This window comes from Streptopelia decaocto (genome assembly GCF_964273445.1).
Source record: "Streptopelia decaocto genome assembly, chromosome: 2".
NCBI classification, from domain to species: Eukaryota; Metazoa; Chordata; class Aves; order Columbiformes; family Columbidae; genus Streptopelia; species Streptopelia decaocto.
The window spans coordinates 136,340,224-136,360,421 of NC_138655.1; the positions used below are offsets into that span (position 1 = coordinate 136,340,224).

Sequence of the window (20,198 nt, forward strand, 5' to 3'; positions counted from 1 at the left end):
AAGGCATTGTAAAAGCTCAGCTAAAGCTGTCCTGAATCCTCATCATGTTTTTAGGTAGAAAACCACCTGAATGATCATCCCTTTTATACAAGGCAAATCACAGCTGCAGGGTTCCCTCCCCACCCAACTGCACTACAAATCAGTTCATATTAAGCATTGACTTATTGTAATATGTAATTTTTGAAATTAACATTAGTTTTGAATTCTCAGTCTTTAGCCTATGCAATTTTTTCACTCTTTCAAATTAAAAAAGGAGCCAGAGGTATTTAAAATGTAATTAATTTTGCTTCAAGAAAAGCAATTGAAATCTTTATATACAATGCATTATTATCATGAATGTTTATTGAAGTTGAAAACTAGAGCAAGAAAGCTAACCTGCAAATAGGCTTTTTTTTTTCAGGTAAAAAACTTAATTACAGAGTTGCAAACAATATTTCCCTACTCCTAACGAAGTGTATGGCATGTGCTTCTCGGCAGCCTGGGCTGCAGAGTCACTCCACACCCCAGTGCCATTGTGAGAGGATTTTCTGTGGTCTGTACACAGGCTCAGCAGTAGTTGGGACAACAGGGTAGGTAGTAGAAATTACCAACTGATTTTTCTATAGACATAGTGTTCATATTGATTTAACAGGCTTCATTCTGGTTGCATATTCTGGTTTAGTAGTGGATTGTCTTAAAATAAAAACAGCTGCAGAACCCCTGTGGCTGATGAAAACGGTGGTAATTAACTGTCTTTATCTGGAAGTTTATTAAAAGTTTACATAATTGATTTTGATGAGTTGAGGTTTCTACAAATCAAAGAACAGCTGCTTCAGGGGAGTTGGAGGGTGCGCCTTGGGATCTGAACAGCTCATGGAGAAAACTAACAAGTAACTTTTCTGGCTGCCTTAAGTCATCAGAATTTACTTCCAACATAGTAAAATATGACTTACCTGATTCTCTTCTGCTGTTTCCATATCCAGCATTGCATGGGCATGACGTTGATGTACTTTGAAGCAGGACCACTTGGCCACAGCAGCCACCTGCATTCCCCCAGCACCCTTTTATAAACGGGTGCCTTTCAAAGTTTAGGGGCTGCATGTCCTAGAAAAAACAGCAGGAACTGATCAACAAGGTGACTGTGAGTGGAGAAGCAGCACCAGCTTTGCTCCAAGTGGGACTAGCAGCCGGCCTATGAGCCCTGACAGCTCCAGGATCTGAGCCTGGAAGGGTTCCCAGGTGCTGTGCATTGCGCTGGGTTTTCCTGAAGCCTTTGCCACTACTATCATCTGCCACCATGTCCCATTATGGTGCTGGGAACACTGGAAGAGCACCACTGAAGAGTGAATGCTGGTTGTACTGTCCATGCTCACTGCTGAGACTGCGTGGGGTGAAATAGCCCCAGGGCAAAGGAAGACGGAGCTGGAAGGTTGTATCTTCTCTCAGTGCAGGTCCTGAAGACGATTACTCAGAGTAGCAGCAAAACATTGACATGGCAAAGGTGCAGCTGTCTGTGTTGGGTCTCTCCTCACATATTCAAGCTCTGCCCAACACGCAGTTACTGCTTCCACCGCCTGTGTCCAGCACCCACCTGCTTTCTCCTCCCTGTCAGGTAGGCACCGGGGCAGGGATGAGCTGGGCAGCATGGGGGGCGGCCCCACCATGCTGTGGGCTGGGCAGCCTGCGGCCACGCTTCCTCACCTCCATGGCAAGGACTATGTGCAGGTTTTTAGCACTATAGATGTGTAAGTTACCTCAGCTCAGCCCTCATTGCAACCCCATCACACTACCTCATCTAGCATTTTCTGTAAATCCCCCTCTGGTTAGCCTACTTTTACAATTTCTGCTCCTTGTAAATGTCTTATTTTTAAACAAGCCACCATATGGGCAGGCAGGAAGCAGAGCAACAGCTCAGCTTGCCACCAGCCGAGAAGCAGAAATGCTGGGACAGTCTAGCGCCGCATTGGCAAACACTCTACAAAAGAGCTGCTTCCCACTGCTGGGGCTGCCGTCCTCCCTCGGCATCTGCTCGGTGCACCGAGCCCGGCTGCGATGCCACACAGCAAGTGAGACCCGTGCCACGCGAACGCTGTCCCGTGACAGTCAACAAGGGCATGGTGGCCAAACAGGCCCCACAGGTTCAGCAAGTTTGGCCCTGAACAACCATCAGGCCTCCAGCTCCCAGGCAGCCTGGCTGTGCAGTCAATCAGCCCATTACCCAGGTGCTCATTAACAGTGCTCTCCTAAGCATAAAATGGACTTTTCCCTTCATTGACTGACTGAAACCAGTATAATCTTCCCTTTAAGTAACACAAGTTATTTGCCTGCATGGGAGCCCACCATGTTAGTCCTGCTGGAGCAGGTCCAGGGGAGGGACATGAAAATGGTCAGAGGGCTGGAACACCTCTGCTGTGAGGACAGGGCTTGTTCACCCTGGAGAAGAGAAGGCTCCAGAGGGACCTTATTGTAGCTTTTCGGTGTACAAAGAGAGTGTATAAGAAAGAACAGAGAAAGACTTTTTACCAGGGCCTGAGGGAAAGGGGCAACAGTTTGAACTGAAAGAGGGTAGGATTTAGACTGGATATAAAAAATAAATATTTTATGATGAGGGTGCTGAGACACTAGAACAGGCAGCTGAGGGAAGTTGTGGATGCCCCATCCCTGGAAGTGTTGAAGGACAGACTGGACAGGGCTTTGAGCAGCCTGATCCACTGGAAGGTGTCCCTGTCTGTGGCAGGGGGGTTGGAATTAGGTGATCTTTAAGGTCCCTTCTGACCCAAATCATTCTGTGAGTCTTTGATGAAGTGAGATGGCTGCCATTTACCAGGGAGCAGTGTACACCTCTCATCAACTTTTAACCCTGTTCTACCATAGCAAAAGCTTGATGTGCCCTACTTTGTAATTAATCCATAGTGAAAGGTTGTGAAGTTTTGGCTGCTATCAAAAAACAAACAAACAAACCAACCATTTTTTTTAAAAAAGGGGAAGGAAAAAAGTAGATAAGGGATTTTAGAAGTTACTTCAGACCTACCTAAGCTGTTAAAGAAGTTATAGCCAGCATTCTCTTAAACAAAAGTATTTTATCTAGCCCAAAAACCTACTCCATAGGGTGTTTCTTTTATTTTGGGCTCCCATAGTTACTATGGCAGCAGAAGAGGCCCCGGGACAGGTGCTGGAAGCCATATGCTTCAGCAGGAGCCTGGAGAGAAGGAAAGAAAATTTAAAAGAGCTACACAATGAAATTATCCACCCTGTCTGTACCTAGGTGGGTGGATAACAGCTGGCTGCAGGAAACAAGCATGCTAAATGTAACAGGAGCAGGATCTGACCCGGGGAAAAACCCAAACCCCTACTATTATTCTAAGTGTAATCCTCAGAATAAACCCTTGACACATAAAATACAGAAATTAAAATAATGGGCCACTGAAGTAACTGCTTTGCTGTTACAGCTGCTTATTTTCCCAGACTGCTCGAGCAGCCTGTGTGGGCCCCCACAACCATCTCTTATCTCTGCCTTGAACTTGAATACCAGAGGTTCAGAACACCAAAGTCTGACAACAGAGAGCAACCCTCACCACGGCAGAGCAGGAGTTTGATTTGATTTTTAGAAGACAACAGAGATTTTGAAGAATGAGACAAGCCCTGGAGAGATTTTTCTGATCTGCGGTTCAGCTGGGTCTTGGGCTGATCTGACATTTCTGCAAGGTTCTCCTTGGATTTGGTGACAGCAGCCAGCGCTCTAAAGGAGGCAATGACACAATCCAAGGTTTTTTCCCCTAAAATCCCAGCCTACACTGGTAAGTCACAGAAGCCTGCCTAGGGCTCGGGTCTGTGAGCATCCCAAATCCATCTAGACATAGGCCAACACCCCACGGTGTCCTAGCTGGCTCTTTCCAACGGAAGGAAGAGCCTGTGATGGCACTGAGCTGGCTGAAAACCTGACAGAAAAAAAACCCACAAAACACCAGCAATGGCAGCAATGCTACCAGAGCCCTTGGGCCAGTCCTGGGGTCACCCCTACTTGTCACCAAACCACAGTCAAGCCACACACCGCTGTTGATGCTCTTCATGTAGGGAAACAACAAATAGAAAAAGCCTTCATCAAATGAAATCTTCCTTTTCTCCACCCTTAGCCACCCCTCCCACACTAAGGTCTTTGCAGCTTATGCTTTCATTTTTAAGAGAAGTGATCTGGGTCTCCTCAGAGGTAGGAGAGCTCTTGGCTTCACCAGCCTTTGCCACACACACCAGTTATTATTGCTGCACTTCAAAGGCTGGATAGACCTCAGAGAGCGCAGGTCCACCGCACAGCTCCCCGTTGAAGCTGTGGGAACATTGCCAAAGCAAACAGAGGCATTCAGGAATAAAGCCGGCACTGACACTGCTTCATGCCCCTCCTCTTGCCCCCACCCAGTTCAACAGCCCGTCCTGTCAGCACACAATGCATGCAATCACTGAAAAGCCATAATGGATCATTTTCCTACTTGAGATCTGCAGGAGCAGACTGAACTGCCTGTCCTAGGGTGGTTTTTAAAGGACAGCACAGCTTGCCTGTAAGTGGTTTGGGTTCCTTCTCTGTTCCCCATAAATACATGAAGTATTTAATGCAGCGGCCTGAGGTTGAGGTACGTAATGCTGCTTTATTTGATGGTTGTTATCCAAGGGAAAAAAGCAAAGTGTTTTAAGATACAGGAAAATGGTTTTTTGGCCTCAAAAAAGTCCTCCTGTAGTGTAGCATCACCACAACAAAACAAGCTCCTTTCCACAGGGAGAACTGCCAAAATGAAGCAAGTGCCTCTCTGCGGGGAAGACTTAATCCAATGTCAGCATCCACAAAAATCTCTATCATGTTGCTGGAGTTTCTGCACCAGGGCACATGGATTTAAAAAAATGAACAAACAAACAAAAACCACACCAAAACACAAAACCACAACAAACAAACAAACAACACACACGCAAAAAAGAAATAGCACCTGACCCACAGCAGCATCAAGTAGCTTGGGGCCAGCCTTACCGTGATTCACGGGTGCATGATGGTTCCTGTCCCTTGAAACAACACTGTGGAGGGGCCTGCCTTTAATCCTCATGGCTGCAGGAGACCAGTTCACATCCTCCTTGCTTGCAACAAGGAGGAGGAAAACTCTCCAGGTCATCAGTGCTGGTGGAAAGGAGACTCCTACCCAGGAGGGGCAGGCAGAGTCTGTGCTTATCAGGCTGGGAAATAGAGACTCCCACAATGGTGAAGGTTGGGAGGTGGTGACTTCTGGCACTAGGAAGATGACTCCTGCTCCACCTGCAGATCTGCTTCTACAGAGCAGGGACAGTGCCCTGGTAGCAGGTGGGGGGGCTGGGAGATGTGTCCCACGACGCCCCTGCACCTGTCCAGCCTGGGGCAAGCAGCGGCACCAGGAGCGAGCAGCAACTGCCAGCAGTGGACAACTCCTTGCTGCCAACCCCACCGTTTGGCTATCCAGGTTTGGCAAACAAAGGATGCAGGACGATTGCACATTGACCTTGGAGATGCAAAAATAGGGGTCACCCCAGATGAGCAAAGTGTTGACACAAGAGCACTGTGGGGAGCTCTCACAGCAGTTCTGGGAGATCAGGGTGGCATGCTGAAGGGGCTGCACAGGAACGCACACAGCCTGGGGAGCGAGCAGGAGGACTAGGGACCTGCAAGCACTTGCAGGGCTACCATCTCACTGGGATCAGAGTTGTGGTGGGACAGCTCATTCAGCTGGAGCACTGCCATGGCTGGATAAGGGATCTTTAGATAGGGCTGGCCAGGATAGTGAGGATGGGTCGCTTTTTGTGGGAGTACTGGGAAAGGCATGGATGCCTTGGGATGACACTGGGATCCACGGTGACCTAGCTGAGAGCTCACAGGTCAGGATTACAGGGCAGACCAACATGGGCAACATTGCAGTGAATGTCTACTACAGACCTCCCAGTCACAAGGTAGTAGATGAGCCCTTCTTCAGACAACTGGAAAAAGCCTCACATGCACAGGCCCTGTTCCCTGGGGGCCTTGAACAACCCTGAGGTCTGCTGGAAGGACAACAGAGCAGGAGACAAGCACTACAGGGGGTTTCTGTAGGAACCTAATAACTTCCTGACACAGTCAGCCAAAGAGCTGGTGAGGGGAGATACTCAGCTAGATCTCTTACTTACAAAGAACTGGTCAGGAAGATGAAGGCTGGACACAACCTTGGCTGAAGATACCACAAGACAGTAAAGTTTAGGATGCTGAGAGGAAGAGGGAAAATCAAATAGCAGGATCACAACCATGGACTTTAGGAGCATGGACTTTGTCCCCTTCAGGGACCTGCTTGGAAGAATTCCATGGGATACAGCTCTGAAAAGGAATCCTGGTTGATTTTTAAGGATCACCTGCTCCAAGCTCAATTCTTCCTCTCTACTGAGCACTGTAAAAGGCTCAGGGGGGAATCTTGTCTATGTTGATCAAAACCTGAAATGAGAGGAGGGGGATTGGTGTCAAAAAAGATGGAGCCAGACTTTTCTCAGGGAACTGCAATACAGAAAATTCCATTTAAATGTACCAAGTCACTTTTTGTTTGTTTTTACCTGTGAGTGTGCTCAAGCAGTAAAACTGGTTGCCCAGGGAGGCTGTGTAGTCTCTGACCCTGGAGAGACTCCAAACCCAACTGGACATTGCCTGAGCAACCTGCCCCAGCTGACAAATACAACATTTTTGATCAAAAGTGTTATATCAACAAACTGACTTTCCACATCCACAATATTCTTACAACTGTATTCAACAGTCCCTAATCCCGAAGGCACATAGATCTTCCGACATTTAGTTTCCCTCAATGCATTGCCACGGGTACCACAGCACAGCTATGCAAGTCCCAAAGACCCCAGGCTGCTGGGATGCCCCACACTGAAGTACTCACAGCATCCCCAAACAAGTTTTATTTTCCTGAGTGTCTAGTTTGTTGTCCAGTCTAGTAGGTACATCTTCTCAATGATACAAAACCAAATCATGCTACAGGTGCTGCATTCAACAGCCTTTCGGTTACTTAGGATGACACCAAAGAGGGTCAGATTGCAATCTGTAGATGGCCTGATTTGGAGAACGAATGACATTTATCTAGGTTTATGCTTCTCTGGAGTATTAAGGCAACCAGTGTCTTCCCAACCCAAAGAGCATCCTCTCTGTACAAATATCCACATATAAGATTGCCTTCCAAATCAGGTACGGTAAGGTCTAGGCTGCCTTTGCTTTCCTCCTGCTTAGAGGGTAAAAGCCCTATTACCATCCACCATTGCACCCAACTTCATTTTGTGAACAAGAGCCCCTGACTGAGGTGGCAATCCCTAACATACCCCACCCAAAATGAAACCATGCAGTGAAAGGCTACGGTATGGTACCACCTCTGCAGTGTCACACAGCTACACCTGAAACTCTTTGTTTTTTTCAATGACTGAAACACTGAATGTTTTTCAGCATTCTCAGGAGGTACAAGGAATTAGAATCCAAAGGAATCACAAAAGCAGAATCAAGCTGCTTTTTTGTTTTAATTATTATTTCCTAAGAACAATGTTTAGTTTTCAAAGGCAGAACCCTTACTACTTTGATTTTTTACAAAAATGAGTTCTTCCCGATGTAATAAGCCCAGAGATACCACCAATCTTATGAAAAGGGAGGATGTTACTCCCTGAGAAAACTCTGTATCGTTGAGATAGAAATTCTTATCCAAACAAAAATCAGAAAGGACATCACCCAGCGTTTTGGCACCAAAGCTTAACAGGGAGTCTAGTTTCTCTTAGCTTTCTCCTCCTTGGAGGAAGAATCTCCTTCCACAAAAATCTCAAGAGCTCTCAGATCTCATCTCCTGTAGGAAGCAGTTAAGACACCCAGAATTAGTTAACACGACTGCTATGCCTGGCAGTCTGGATTTAGATAATTCTATTTACTTACAGCTTATTTGGAGAAATAAAAACAAGGGTACGAGAAATAGATTATCATGGGTATTACTGAACATACGTTGCCCTGAGCAAACCCTGTTGCTCAACCAACAGCTGTACAAATCAGTGCAGAGTTTAACCAGTCATTTCACTATGCACATACGCACACAAAAAATTTTAAAACCCCAGGAATTATTTTTCTAGAGGCATAATTATTAGTCTAATTGTGCTTCATTAACAAGCTTAAGTCTCTAATTCAAGGGGGAAAAAAAAAATGACACAACTTCCTCTTGTCCCAGGTTTCCAGCTCCTCTGCATCTGAACTTCCAGGCTACAGCTCAAGGCAGCCAATTTAACATGAGAACTTGTTACAACCTGAAATAAAATTTCACGTTCTTCTTAACAAAGGCGCTCATCTTTCTATCCAGCTTCATCTGACTGCTATTCTTGTTGTCAATTGAATTAGCCATTTAATTTGCATGTTCACTCACTTCAACATGGTCTTTACCAAGGAAACGCTCTACCTCCTCAATCAATGTTTTCCTATCAGCCCCACTTGAGTGACAAATTATTTCTGTGACCTCTTGCACTACAAAAAGTCACCATCTACTCTCCGTTTTCTTACCCTCTCTCCAGAATTATGGTGTTACTGAGAAGGTGTCAGAAATCAAAATGACTATAAAGCTATTTGAGCATCTCTGCTTCACTGCAGAATTCATTCATGCGCAACACAAACCTAAAATTTTCAGAAGTCAGAAATTAACTTCAAAGACCTGTTCCAGACAGTTTAAAAAAAAGTGTTAATTCCCTAGTTAAAACTATTGCAGCATGCTATTTTTTTAGTGAGGCGACAACAGTTAAGGTACTTAAAAAACCCTATCTCTTGAAAGTCAACTGAAATCTAAACAGCCAAAGGTAATGATGAGCTAGTAAGGCTTATAAAAAGATCTTATTTGAGCACATCTTTTGTAAACTAATCTCATTTTCAACACACCAATACCTGAAAAAAGCCCACCTTCACAAGTTGGCCCGGTATCTGATTATCTTTAGGGCTACAATAAGTCCACATTCCTAGTGTGAATTTATCTAGCTTCATTTTCTTATTGCTTGAGTTTAGTATTCCATGTCTGTTAAATTTAAGTAGCTCATTACAAAGTATTTCCTACGTAGGTATTTACTAGCTGGAATTAAGTCACTCTCAACTGTTAAGTTAAACATGTTGAGCTCCTACAAAACATTGCTGTGTGTTTTTTCCAGTACCTCACTCACTCCTATAGCTCTGCCTTGAGCCTTCTCCAGCCTTTCAGTTTCTCCTGAACTAGATCGTTTTCCAGGACCGGTTACACTAATGCAAACAGAGACAAGATACACATATTTTAACTGCATGACAGTCTTCGATCAAACAACTTCCTTTAGCCAAGCACAAACTATGAATGCCTGTACGTGCACATCCCAGAAATGGATGTACTTTCCCAGCTTTCACTCACTTTTTCCTTGCATTTAGGTTTTGGAAACACACCGCAGGAACTATGGTTATTTCCTCTCATTTGTGTAGCTTCAAATTTGTGTTAGCATGGTTATATCTTGCAAAGCAAGCCAGCCTGTTTTACAACAGAAATGGATTTCTACTAGTCATCTGTCATCTTCAAGCTGCTTGGATTTTACCTCAAGTAACAGATGAAGGTGTCAATCCATACCATGGAGTAAGGCCAGGAGCTGGTTTGCAAAGCCTCAGTGGTCTTTGCTTGCAACTGCAATGTCAGCCAACATCTCTAGCCCATTCCATTTCTTGTGTTTATTTTGTATTACTCCAGGCTTATGTTTAAATGCTGTGAAGATATGGAGTCTCAACCCTTGGGCCGATATCTGGCCCTTCCCAAGAGCTGCTTTGTCAGGAAGCCATAAATCATTTCCCTGACAGCACCCTGCTTCCTAAAAGCAGCAGGTCACTGTCTGCTGCCGCTCCCCGCAGCGCAGGTAGACAAGGGCTCCCCTTACACAGCCTTCCCAGCTCTGAAGAGCCCACCTTCCCGAGCCACAAATTGCTACAAAATGTGGCGCTGGACTCAATATCTTTTAGTCACAAAGCAAGGACATAAGGCAAAATTATTTCACTAGCTCTCTACTCTTGGCACTTTCTGGATGGCTCGTTTTGGTGTTGAGGAAGAAACACGTGGTGAATGACACCGCGCACACAACTTCAAAGCGTGACTTGGGTGGAAGCGGCACGTTACCACAGCCGTAACTAACCAGGCAGGGACTCTGCTCACAGGGACAGTGAAAACGTTCCCTGTGGTACATGTTGCATCACGTCCTCTCGGGGGAAGCTACATGCTTTTGTTGAAGTAATTTTTGAGGAGGCTGCCCTCCCATGCAAGGACAGCCCAGAGCTGCTGCAGCCAAGTCCACGCAGAGGACAAGGTGGTCACAAAGCTGCTCCTCGCAAGCCCTACAAACCCATGATGAAATGCTGAAACCAAGACCTTTCTGACTGAAGGACATCGGGCATCTTGATAATAGGGTGGGATCTACACCCTCTGAGGCTCCAGACTTCCAGCTTAACTTTCAGTTAACATTTTGAACACAGTCATAGCAAAATATTGTCATCTTTGGGATACTGAAAGCTTAAATTTCCACTTACTGATAATAAGCATTAAACTATACTTGCTGGTTATTGCCATAGTGATCTTCAGTAAACACTGATTTTGGAGGATTTACATGTATTTAAATATTATTCTTCTTCCTTCCTCCCTCCTCCTCACCCCCATCTGGAAAGAATTATTCTGCAAGTCAAATGACAATCACTTGACTCATACAAAACATGAAACCAAGACTGTCAGTAGATTTATACCACATCCTTTGGGGGTTTAGTTTAGTTTCACATAGTGAAACATCTAATGGCTTTCATAATTTTCAACAGAGAACTTGAAATTAGCCATACCACAAACACAGCAGCTGATAGAGTTTCCAACAATACTTAACTGATTTTTTTTCTATGCTCTGAAGAAAGAAAAACCTCATTATATGCAGAAATAAAATATGCTATTTTTAAGCATATTTAAGCATTCAGCTATTTTTAGATTTTTTTCCCCTTCCAGTGTTATGCAAAAATCAATAGACAAGAGATTATCTTATTCTAGATTACATAGCCCACTAGTCATAAAGATACATGGTTGACATTATTCTAGATGTAAATTTGGAACAATATGAAATTTTAATCTCATTCTATGGTGCTTCATGCGCAGTTTCCAAAACAAATAAATGAACCACTGCTTTTGTGTGTTTTCCTCACCACTTTTTTTTTTTTTAACTATAATTTTTATTTAAATAAGACACAGTAACTTCTATACTGAAAAAAATGCAAAACAAAAGCCACACATTTTCTTGTGTAAAGCAATATATGGCGTGATAACTTGAATACTGTTCAGCACAGCGGCTAGAAATAACAGTACAACTATGTACAAAACTTTAAACAATATTTGACAATTTTCTACAGCTGGATGTAGAATACAATTGAGATAAACAACTGCTGGGAAATTTACATGGCAAAGCATTAGCTTCAACACATTTGGTTCAAAACCTTCAAATCTGCTAAGAACATATGTGCAATTTAATTAATATTTAGTTTCTCATGGAAAAAAAAAATTGAGAGAACACATAATGGAATTGCAAATATTGCAGAGAGTTCATCACCGATCTAAAACCCACTCATCATATCCCCCGGTAACCTAACACCAATAATCGAGACTACGATTTCTTATCTGGACATAACCAGAGCATAAAAAGGTCAAACTGCAATGTTAACCTAGAAAGAAAAATATTAAAAGGAATCGATACTTATATCATGAGTATTTTCTCCCCTTTATCTTCAGTCTACAAAATACATAGTGTTTTCACCTAGGCCTGAGATTAGTAGGGTAAAAGATGGCTGTTGTGTTTCAAGAAGGTTTTTCACATGCAAATGGCTAGAGACAGACCTCTCTCTCCTGTGTTTTCTGCTAGGGGAGTCAAAACCTGTGAATGTCATTTATAGGCTGCAAATTCCACCTTGTAAGACATTATTAACAAAACCTCAGTAACCAAAAGGAAACAATGCTTTATCTCCAAAGAAAGCACGTACTCAGTGAGTAGTTACTGGTGGCTGACTCTCACCCCCCTCCAATCTCACCTTCCAAAGAGAAAAAAAAAACATAATGGAGCAAGTTTAAATGCTCAGTAGCTGCAGGCTACTAATCTCTTCAATTCCTGGAAAAGGTGAACCTTATTCTCTCAGGAACAGACAGCAAAAATGTAGTTCCACTGAGCTGAAAGCAATGGAGCAAGAACATCAAGTTTATTTTGCCTTTGGGGTCCTCTTTGTATCACAGGAAATTATCTCTGAAAGCAACGCTCCTCTTGTTCCAGTACAATAGAAGAGCACCACTGACGCGTTCTTGCCGTGTACTATTTTGAGAAAGTGTCCAGCCTGCAAAACCAGGATTATTTTACAAGGATTGTTTTTTATTCACACATAAGGAGGGGGGAAAACACACTTTTACACACACAACTTAAGTAACTGAAAGTTATGGGAGAAGCTTTAAGTAACACGAACTTAAAACTATTGTTTTCCCTACCCCTTTTTTTTTAGAACACCTACTTGCTACTTTTGGACTTTAATCCAAACACAATTACTTACTACATAAATAAAATGCTGCTCCTCTAACACTGCTTGACAAAATCTGAAAACCTATTTCCAACCAGCAAACGAATTAACATTTCCAAAAGAGAAACTAAACATTAATTTGACTTTTAGACGGTAACAGTAGCATTTCACATTCTTAACTGCCAACAAAAACATGAGAGGAAATCCCCAACACCCCCCTGTGAAACCTGAAAGAATTTCTGTCCTTGAACAAAAACATTCTTGTCTTTCAAAATCCTCTCACACACAACGTGGAATGTTTCTCATGTACAGCCTAGTACTGAACACTTTATTTGCAACAGTTTAACAGTCATCAACTGAGCAACACCTGAAACCCTTAAATGCCACATTTTTACATATATAGAAATGACAGTAAATGCAACAGTTGTTTTACTTGTAAGCACATGACAAAGTGATATACATCACAGATTTGCTGGTTCTCCTCATGTTCACCCATGCCCAGGGTCATCGCTCACCTGGATCTGAATGCACTTATTCCAAGAAAGTGGAATGTAATGAGGAAATATTAATGCATAAAATAAGGAAAGGCAAAAGAGTGATGTTCCCTCTTTAGCTTTGTAGCTGTAAAATATTTTATAATCCCAATATGATATACATTCCAAGTTACCTGAGTTTACACTTCGAGAGAAGTACCTGAAGCTAGGCCATAGGGTGGGCACTGTGCAACTGTTGTGGCCTTTTTTTTTTTCTTTTTTGCATTGTGTGTATTACAGAAGTTAGAAACAGAAACACCTGGATCAATTGTAAACATAATCCTGAAGTACAGTATTTTCCATAGGACACAACACAGCAAGACATCTTCTATTCAGACAGGCAACTTTTTTTTTTTTATATATATATATAGAGAGAGAGAGCTTATTTATACTGTAGAATTTGAAACAGAACACAGGACACAGTACTAATCTGGTCAAACGCACTATGAAATGCATAGTCTCCACTTAAAATGCTTAATGATATATGGATTCTGCAGGCATTACTGCTTCCTCACAAAAAATGCTGAATATGAATTCTGTCCCTGCCAAGAACAGTGCTGAGATATTTTTCTGAACGCTGCTAAGTATTCCATGTTGTTCTGAAAGGCTGCCACCTCATGCAGATGTATCTGGACTGTCACCTCCTCAATCCTTATTTCAGGGCAGAGGCCTGCTCCACCTTGGTCTAGATTAACACGTAGCTCTGAGGAGAGGAATTGTCTTCAGTCTGAATTTCTTGCAGAAGCAGCTGCTGCTGTTGGGACGGTTGCTGTACCAGGACCTCCGTGGAGTCCATTGTGCTGGTGTCATCTGACAGAGAGGAGATAGAGACCCGAGACGAAAGCTGCTCAACAGTCAGGGTGCTCAAAGCTGTGCTTTGACCAGAGTTTGGAGAGCTCTTCAGCGTCAGGTCTGAAGCGGGAAGGAGGGGGCCCAGAAGTTTTACAGGACAGAAAGCTGATCCGGTTGGGATGAAATTAACCTTGTTTTTGTCAGGACATGAAAAGAGAGGGGCTGAGACAGGCTGACGAGACCTACAGACAAGAAAAAAGATTATATACCCGGGCAACCAAGATGTTTTATACATCATGAACTTTGTGGTTCTACACATTGCTAAAATGTGAATGGCAAGGAATGGGATTAACTGGACGGAGGGGCAAACATCTTCCATATTGGCAGTCAGCTAACTGATCCACAGCATCAAAAACAGTGCCGTCAGAAAAATGACTTGATAGTTACTGGATAAACATGCAACTTCCAGCAAGAAAAGTCTGCAGTACAAATGCACATGGAAAAAATGCCACGGGAATTTAGAATGGCACAAACTCTTCTTCAATAAAAACAACGCAGCAACACCACATTTAGTTATATTAAATCCCTTTGAGAACCTCCATGAAACAGACTTCTACTTTCCCATATGTAATTTGTCTGGAGGCTTCCTCCACAACCCAACATTGCTCCTTCACCATCTAGCAGGCAATAAATGCTGGTAGCACAAGAAATGTGCCCTCCTTAAGTCTCTCATCCACAGGAGCTAAGCATGTAACCTTGACAGCATGTGCTCCAATGCTGCTGGGTCTCTGGGAAAAAGACACGATGTCCAAAAGTTTAATTTCCAACTTATTGCTCAGCAAAAATATTGAGCAAAGTCTATGCCATAAGTGTACTACTGTCTGAAAACACTTCACATGGGTTTCACACCATTCCATGTGTTTTATACGTATCAAAACATAACCTATACTCAAAACTGACAAATTATTATGACAAGGAGAGATTTTGTTTTAAGCCATGAACATTTCAAGGTAACAAAAAAAATGTATGGAAAGAGTTTTACAAATGCTTAGGAAATTAAATGTACCTTATCTTTTCTGCTTGGATTTTTGTTGCCTTTTATAAATGCACAAAAAGAGTTCAAGCATAAAAGACTCCATTTCCTCTTCAAACCAACATGAACACTTCAACTTCTCTTCTGTACAAACTCTAAGAATAGTTTGCTCCTGAAAAACTCATCAGCTGGAATAGTTTATTCATCTGCAGTTGAATAGGCTTCAGTAAACAGGTTTACTGCTTTGCAGATACCAGCTGATATAAAAGGCATTACTTACGACATTTCCTCAAAGACCTTCACTCGCTCACATCCCTCTGGGGGCTCTCGTTTGAACATGTAGCTGTTGTTTGGTTTGGGAGATGAGGCATACTTGGGCAACGGTGAGCTACTCCCACTGTCTGAAAATTTAAAGCAGTTATATTACTAGAGATTGAGAGTGCTTTTTAATTAAATTCGATTTCCAAACAAGATGCCTTTTTTCACAATTTAGCCACCATGCTGGTTTGCTTCTACCACAATGCTTCCTTTATCGCAGGCTATTTCTAACACCCTTGTATAGCACATTTCTTCTGAATAAAAGCTTCAGTGCAGCAGTAATCTATCATATAACAAAACATAACAGGAAGATATTTTTATCCAGAACACTGTAATCAGAACAAAGCAGAGCTGTGATCCTGGAAACAAATTCTTTATTATGTATTTCAAAACCCACAAATGAACAAGGTAATATGCATAACACATGCAGAATAATTATGAGTGGTAATGATAATACGCCTTTTCACTGTATAAACACAGTTACTGAAAATGTGTGTATACAGCATGTATCTTATTTTAAAACGTAGTTATTCACTGGAATATTGACCTTAGTCTCAGGAATAGCTCAAAAGTTGTAAAGAAACAAAGCACACTTCTAATACAGGTACTGACACCTCATCATTACAATGCGCTACATTATTTGCTTCACAATTGTGAAGTCATTTTTGCAACCAAAATAAAATTTCCACAAGTCAATTCTCTCTTCACGACTGACTATATGCTACAAGTATTCTTCACAGCTGTATCTGTTTGCATGTGTTTTACAAGTTACTGCCAGACATGCTTAGAACTGAAGGTGTGAAGATCAAGAACAAAAGGCAGATTTCTTTGTACTTCTTGGAAAATGCAAGAGATGAGACTGCACTCCAGTAATGACAGAAGCACAACAGCTTGAAAAATTAACACTACGAAAGGACTTTAAGCACTCATCTTGACAACATGATATTTAATGGATTAAGGAAACAACATAGGTACAAAAATAATTACAGAAAACTAGCTTTCTGCAGTGGTTTCTACCTGTTCAAAGACCAACACCTATCTCAGGCCTGTATTAGTGGCTTCCTATTCTCTGCTTGGGCTTACAATTTAAAAATAAATAATTAAATAAATAAAGTGGCAAGGTTAAAGAGGATTCCCCAACTTACAAACACACCTAATTTGAAGAGAAATAACTGCTCTTGCTTAAGCTCCCCTCAAATCTTTCCACTGATGTGGGGTACTCCACCATTTTAAACTCAGATACCTTTGTTTATTCTGCTGTTGTTCATGTCTGCCTTCTCAGCAACAGTGGAAAACCAACCAAAGCTTCAAGCACTGTGGTCTAGATGCACTGAAGCACATAAGGTTGTCTTTAACAGCTTGCAAACAGTAACTACATAAACATTTGTATAACCATGACTCAAATACAAAGGCTAATCATTAGAGGTTTTGAAACATCTCTGCTTCCTCTTGCAACAAGACACAAATCAACTCAAATGTCACACTTCCCTTCAGAGATTTACTATGAAAAAGATGAGAAAAAAAACAGTTGAAGTGAACCTCAATAGTGTATTGATTATTCAGCTCCTCCTGTAGAGTGAACACAGAACTTCTATTTACAGAATTTTAGGTGTTAACTGTATGAAGGCTGGAAAAGCTTAGAGACAATACGGATATTTGCCAAGCTGGGAGCATGATGGTCCTATTGGCATCTTTCCACTGTTGGCCCACACAGCTCATTCCAAACACAGAAATCATTAACAGAACCCAGACAGTTTGTTTCCTCCTTCTAATATTTAAAATAGAAGATCCAAGTTTCTATTTAAAAACCCAGAGAAATAAAATGTGCTACTGTTCATTCCACCAAATAGTGGAAAACTGCAGAAGTACATCCAAGGAAAGAATCGAACCAAATTCAAAGTTCAGTCAGTTCTTGGAAGATTGAGAGCCTTGTCCAGCCAGTTCAATTTTCAATCAAGTTTTCAGTTTATTTAGCACTGTCTGGCTGAAACTTTCTATATGAGACAGCTGTTAAACAAGTAAAAAAATAAATATATATATATATATATTGTATAATTCAACCATTCTGTTTCTCTCTTTACCCTCTCTGCTTTTAAAGCTTACTAAGTTGCTAGCTTTTCACTTTGACCAAGCACACCCCACACTACTATTTGAAAATACATGTGGTTATTAGGAGGCTCCCACATCCGAGCTCAGTGTCAGCCCTACGCGTACGGCAGCGGCGAGAGAGCGGAAGGGCACTGGGAAAACAGGCCACCAGCTGAAGTGGTGAGAGGTGGAATTTACAGCTTAAGCCAGTCTCCGCTTGTGTATCCTGTAAACTCTTTAAGTGATAAACTGTCACACTATTAATCCTTAATGATGCTGCAAGTGTGTATTCTCAAGCCAAGCATTTACACTTGTTTTTTATTTTACTTTCTTGGAGGCTGCGATGCGTGAGCCTTCCCATTGGAGGACACGTCTGCATCTCCCAGGCTTCCACCAGCAGGGTGTGCTCCGCTGGCACGTCCCGACCAACTCACTCAATTTCATTAAGATGACAACGACTGAAGATTAACAGATGCAACCTTTAAAGTGAGTTTTGTTACCATAAGCGCATAGCAGATAATATGGAGCCTTATTACACATAATTTCTAAACATAAATATTCAAAATGGATATATTCTGTTATCTGGAGTAAGGCTGTAACTGAACACTAAAAGTACTATTTTAACCAGAAGACCTAATACCACAAGTTTTAGTTTGCATATATTACAGCAAGCAAAGAGGCAAACTAAGAAAGAATCTGTAAAGAAATGTTTTGCGTGACAAAACTTAAAGGAAAACAGGAAATTTTGCCAGTGAACCTTGGGATTTGTTTTGATGGGTTCAAAAATGCCTTTGTTTCTTACAACTATCCAAAGAGTTCATATACTATTTTCATTTTAAAACCTATTAATCAGATGCCCAGAAGTTAAAAAGTATCTTCAGTTCATCTTCATGAACAGGTTGCTTGTAACAGCCTGCTATCAACAGCAGGAATATACAAAGCTACACAAAAGCACCCAAATCTAAATCCCTGAAAAACAGGTTATGCTCTCTGTTTTTGTAAGAAAAAAACCCAACAAATTTAATCTGTTCATACCTTAGGATGCTTTTGAACTTTACTTCTGTCACTGCTGCTAAGTATGTTACACAGCACTCTGATTTATAGTTTCATGGACCAGAGTATCATAAAACAGATGTAGTGAAACTGGTAGCTGTAATGCAGCAAGGCAGTAACTTACTTTGCAATAGGCTGATATTTGAAAACAAAATCATAAAGCCAGGTGCCATTAAAATACCTTCTGCCTCACCCTTCCCTCACTGTTCCAATCTACGCCATTTAGTATCCCCATTCCGTTCAGAGCACTATTGTGGGCCTTTTCTGAAACTTAGCTTCCACTTTCTTTTGAAAAGTTCAATAGATTTAGCAGCTTCTTGCAGAAATGTAAACCAAACAGCTGATTGAGTCCAAAGAGCAGCTGTGAGGGCCTCAGGCCAAAGCAGAGCTTTGCACAAGAAATAAAAGATGCTTTAGAAATGTAAAGCAGTGCTGTGTCTGTACAGAGCGCTGGCTCCTCTCACTGCTCATGTCTCTCAGTCAAACTACTAACCTTCCTTTCCTATTCAGCAACACACTCAGGAGCATTCATAAAGCTGACAATTATATTTTTGTAATGGTAAAATCAAGTTATTCCTGTAGAGGGGAAACTACAACCTCAACTTGAGGAAAGTAACAGAAAAATAGCTTGGCTTTAAAATGTCTCTGTTTCGGTTACACATAAATGCATTTTTCAAAACTTAACAGGCCTCATCGCAAACTCATGATGGTTTTATTCCGGCATCACAAAAACCTTTAAAATTAAGGTGCAAAAATCTTGGTGAGTTTGTTTTATAAAGTAGTTAACATCCCCAACAGATGTTAATAAACTGTCTCTCAAAACTTGCTATTCCCTTATAATTTCTACCTATATCCCTCTTTTATCTGTAATTAAACTATCTGAAGATAACATTCTTATTCAGAACAACTGGCCTATGGGATCTTAATGCTCGGAGCATAAAAGGTCCCTTTTTGACTATACTTTTAAAACCTCTGAAGAAATTACTTTCTGCCAAAAAACTGCTATACATTTTTCTAGTTTGTATCTTGTCCTTAAACAACAAAGTTGTAATGAGGAGTTCAAGCTCTTCTCTTTCATAAGCACAGTATTAAGTATCTAACGTAAAGTAATTTAAAAATGCAATTATATTAACTTCACAAAGCTGGCTGTTAATCACTATCACCTAGACACTACTACTAAAGCAGACTTTTGATACAAACTTAGCATTAAAGCCAGTCTTAAAACCAAAATCCACAAATAAGTAGCTACTCGTTGGGAAGTTCAGCAAAAAATTTTACTCCAATTAGCTGCTTAACAAAACCCAAGACAAGATGAAATCTTTGAAAAGCATTAAGGTTAGATGCACTATTTCAAACTGTCTTCACTCGATACTGCAAATAAAATACAACTGAAAATTGAGTACTATTTGCAGAAGGAAGTATTCTTTTAATTTCCTCATTTTTAAACTGATATTTGTTACCAGGACACATGTGAAGAAATTTACCCATCAAGATGCTTCCCTGTGTGCTAGAACTTTACTGTATGTCTCTATAGTGACTGAGCATTGACAAAACATTACAGTTCATACGCACACTTTTAATACAAGAAATGCAGGGTGGAGGGAGCTAATATATCTGTTATTTTTGGAGCATGACTAACCATCACATTGGGCTAAGTCTTTTACTTTGATGTGGTTAACTCACACACATGGCCACATCCACCTCTAGTTCAGAATTTGGGCAGGTGGATTTGTTTTCCGCTACTTCCTTTTGAATCCAAGATGGGAAAGCAATACTTTTCAGAAACCAAGGAAAGCTAGTACTTCTCCCGCTGCCTTCCCCAAACTTATTC

General features: G+C 41.6%; 1 protein-coding gene across 4 annotated transcripts in view; it reads right to left on the reverse strand.

Annotated features, from left to right (window-relative positions):
• Positions 1–11,543: 11,543 nt before the first annotated feature.
• The window catches only part of GLCCI1 (glucocorticoid induced 1), a 59,685-nt gene continuing 51,030 nt past the window's right edge, over positions 11,544–20,198 (reverse strand). For 2 of the 4 annotated variants that reach the window (XM_082044122.1, XM_082044121.1), the window contains exons 7-8: positions 15,189–15,309; positions 11,544–14,117 (exon numbers count right to left, since the gene is read on the reverse strand). In XM_082044122.1, the coding sequence (XP_081900248.1) occupies positions 13,769–14,117; positions 15,189–15,309 (470 nt within the window). In that variant the 3' untranslated portion in view covers positions 11,544–13,768. The remainder of the gene's footprint in view (positions 14,118–15,188; positions 15,310–20,198) is intronic. The other 2 variants (XM_082044123.1, XM_082044124.1) reach the window with 1 other exon arrangement.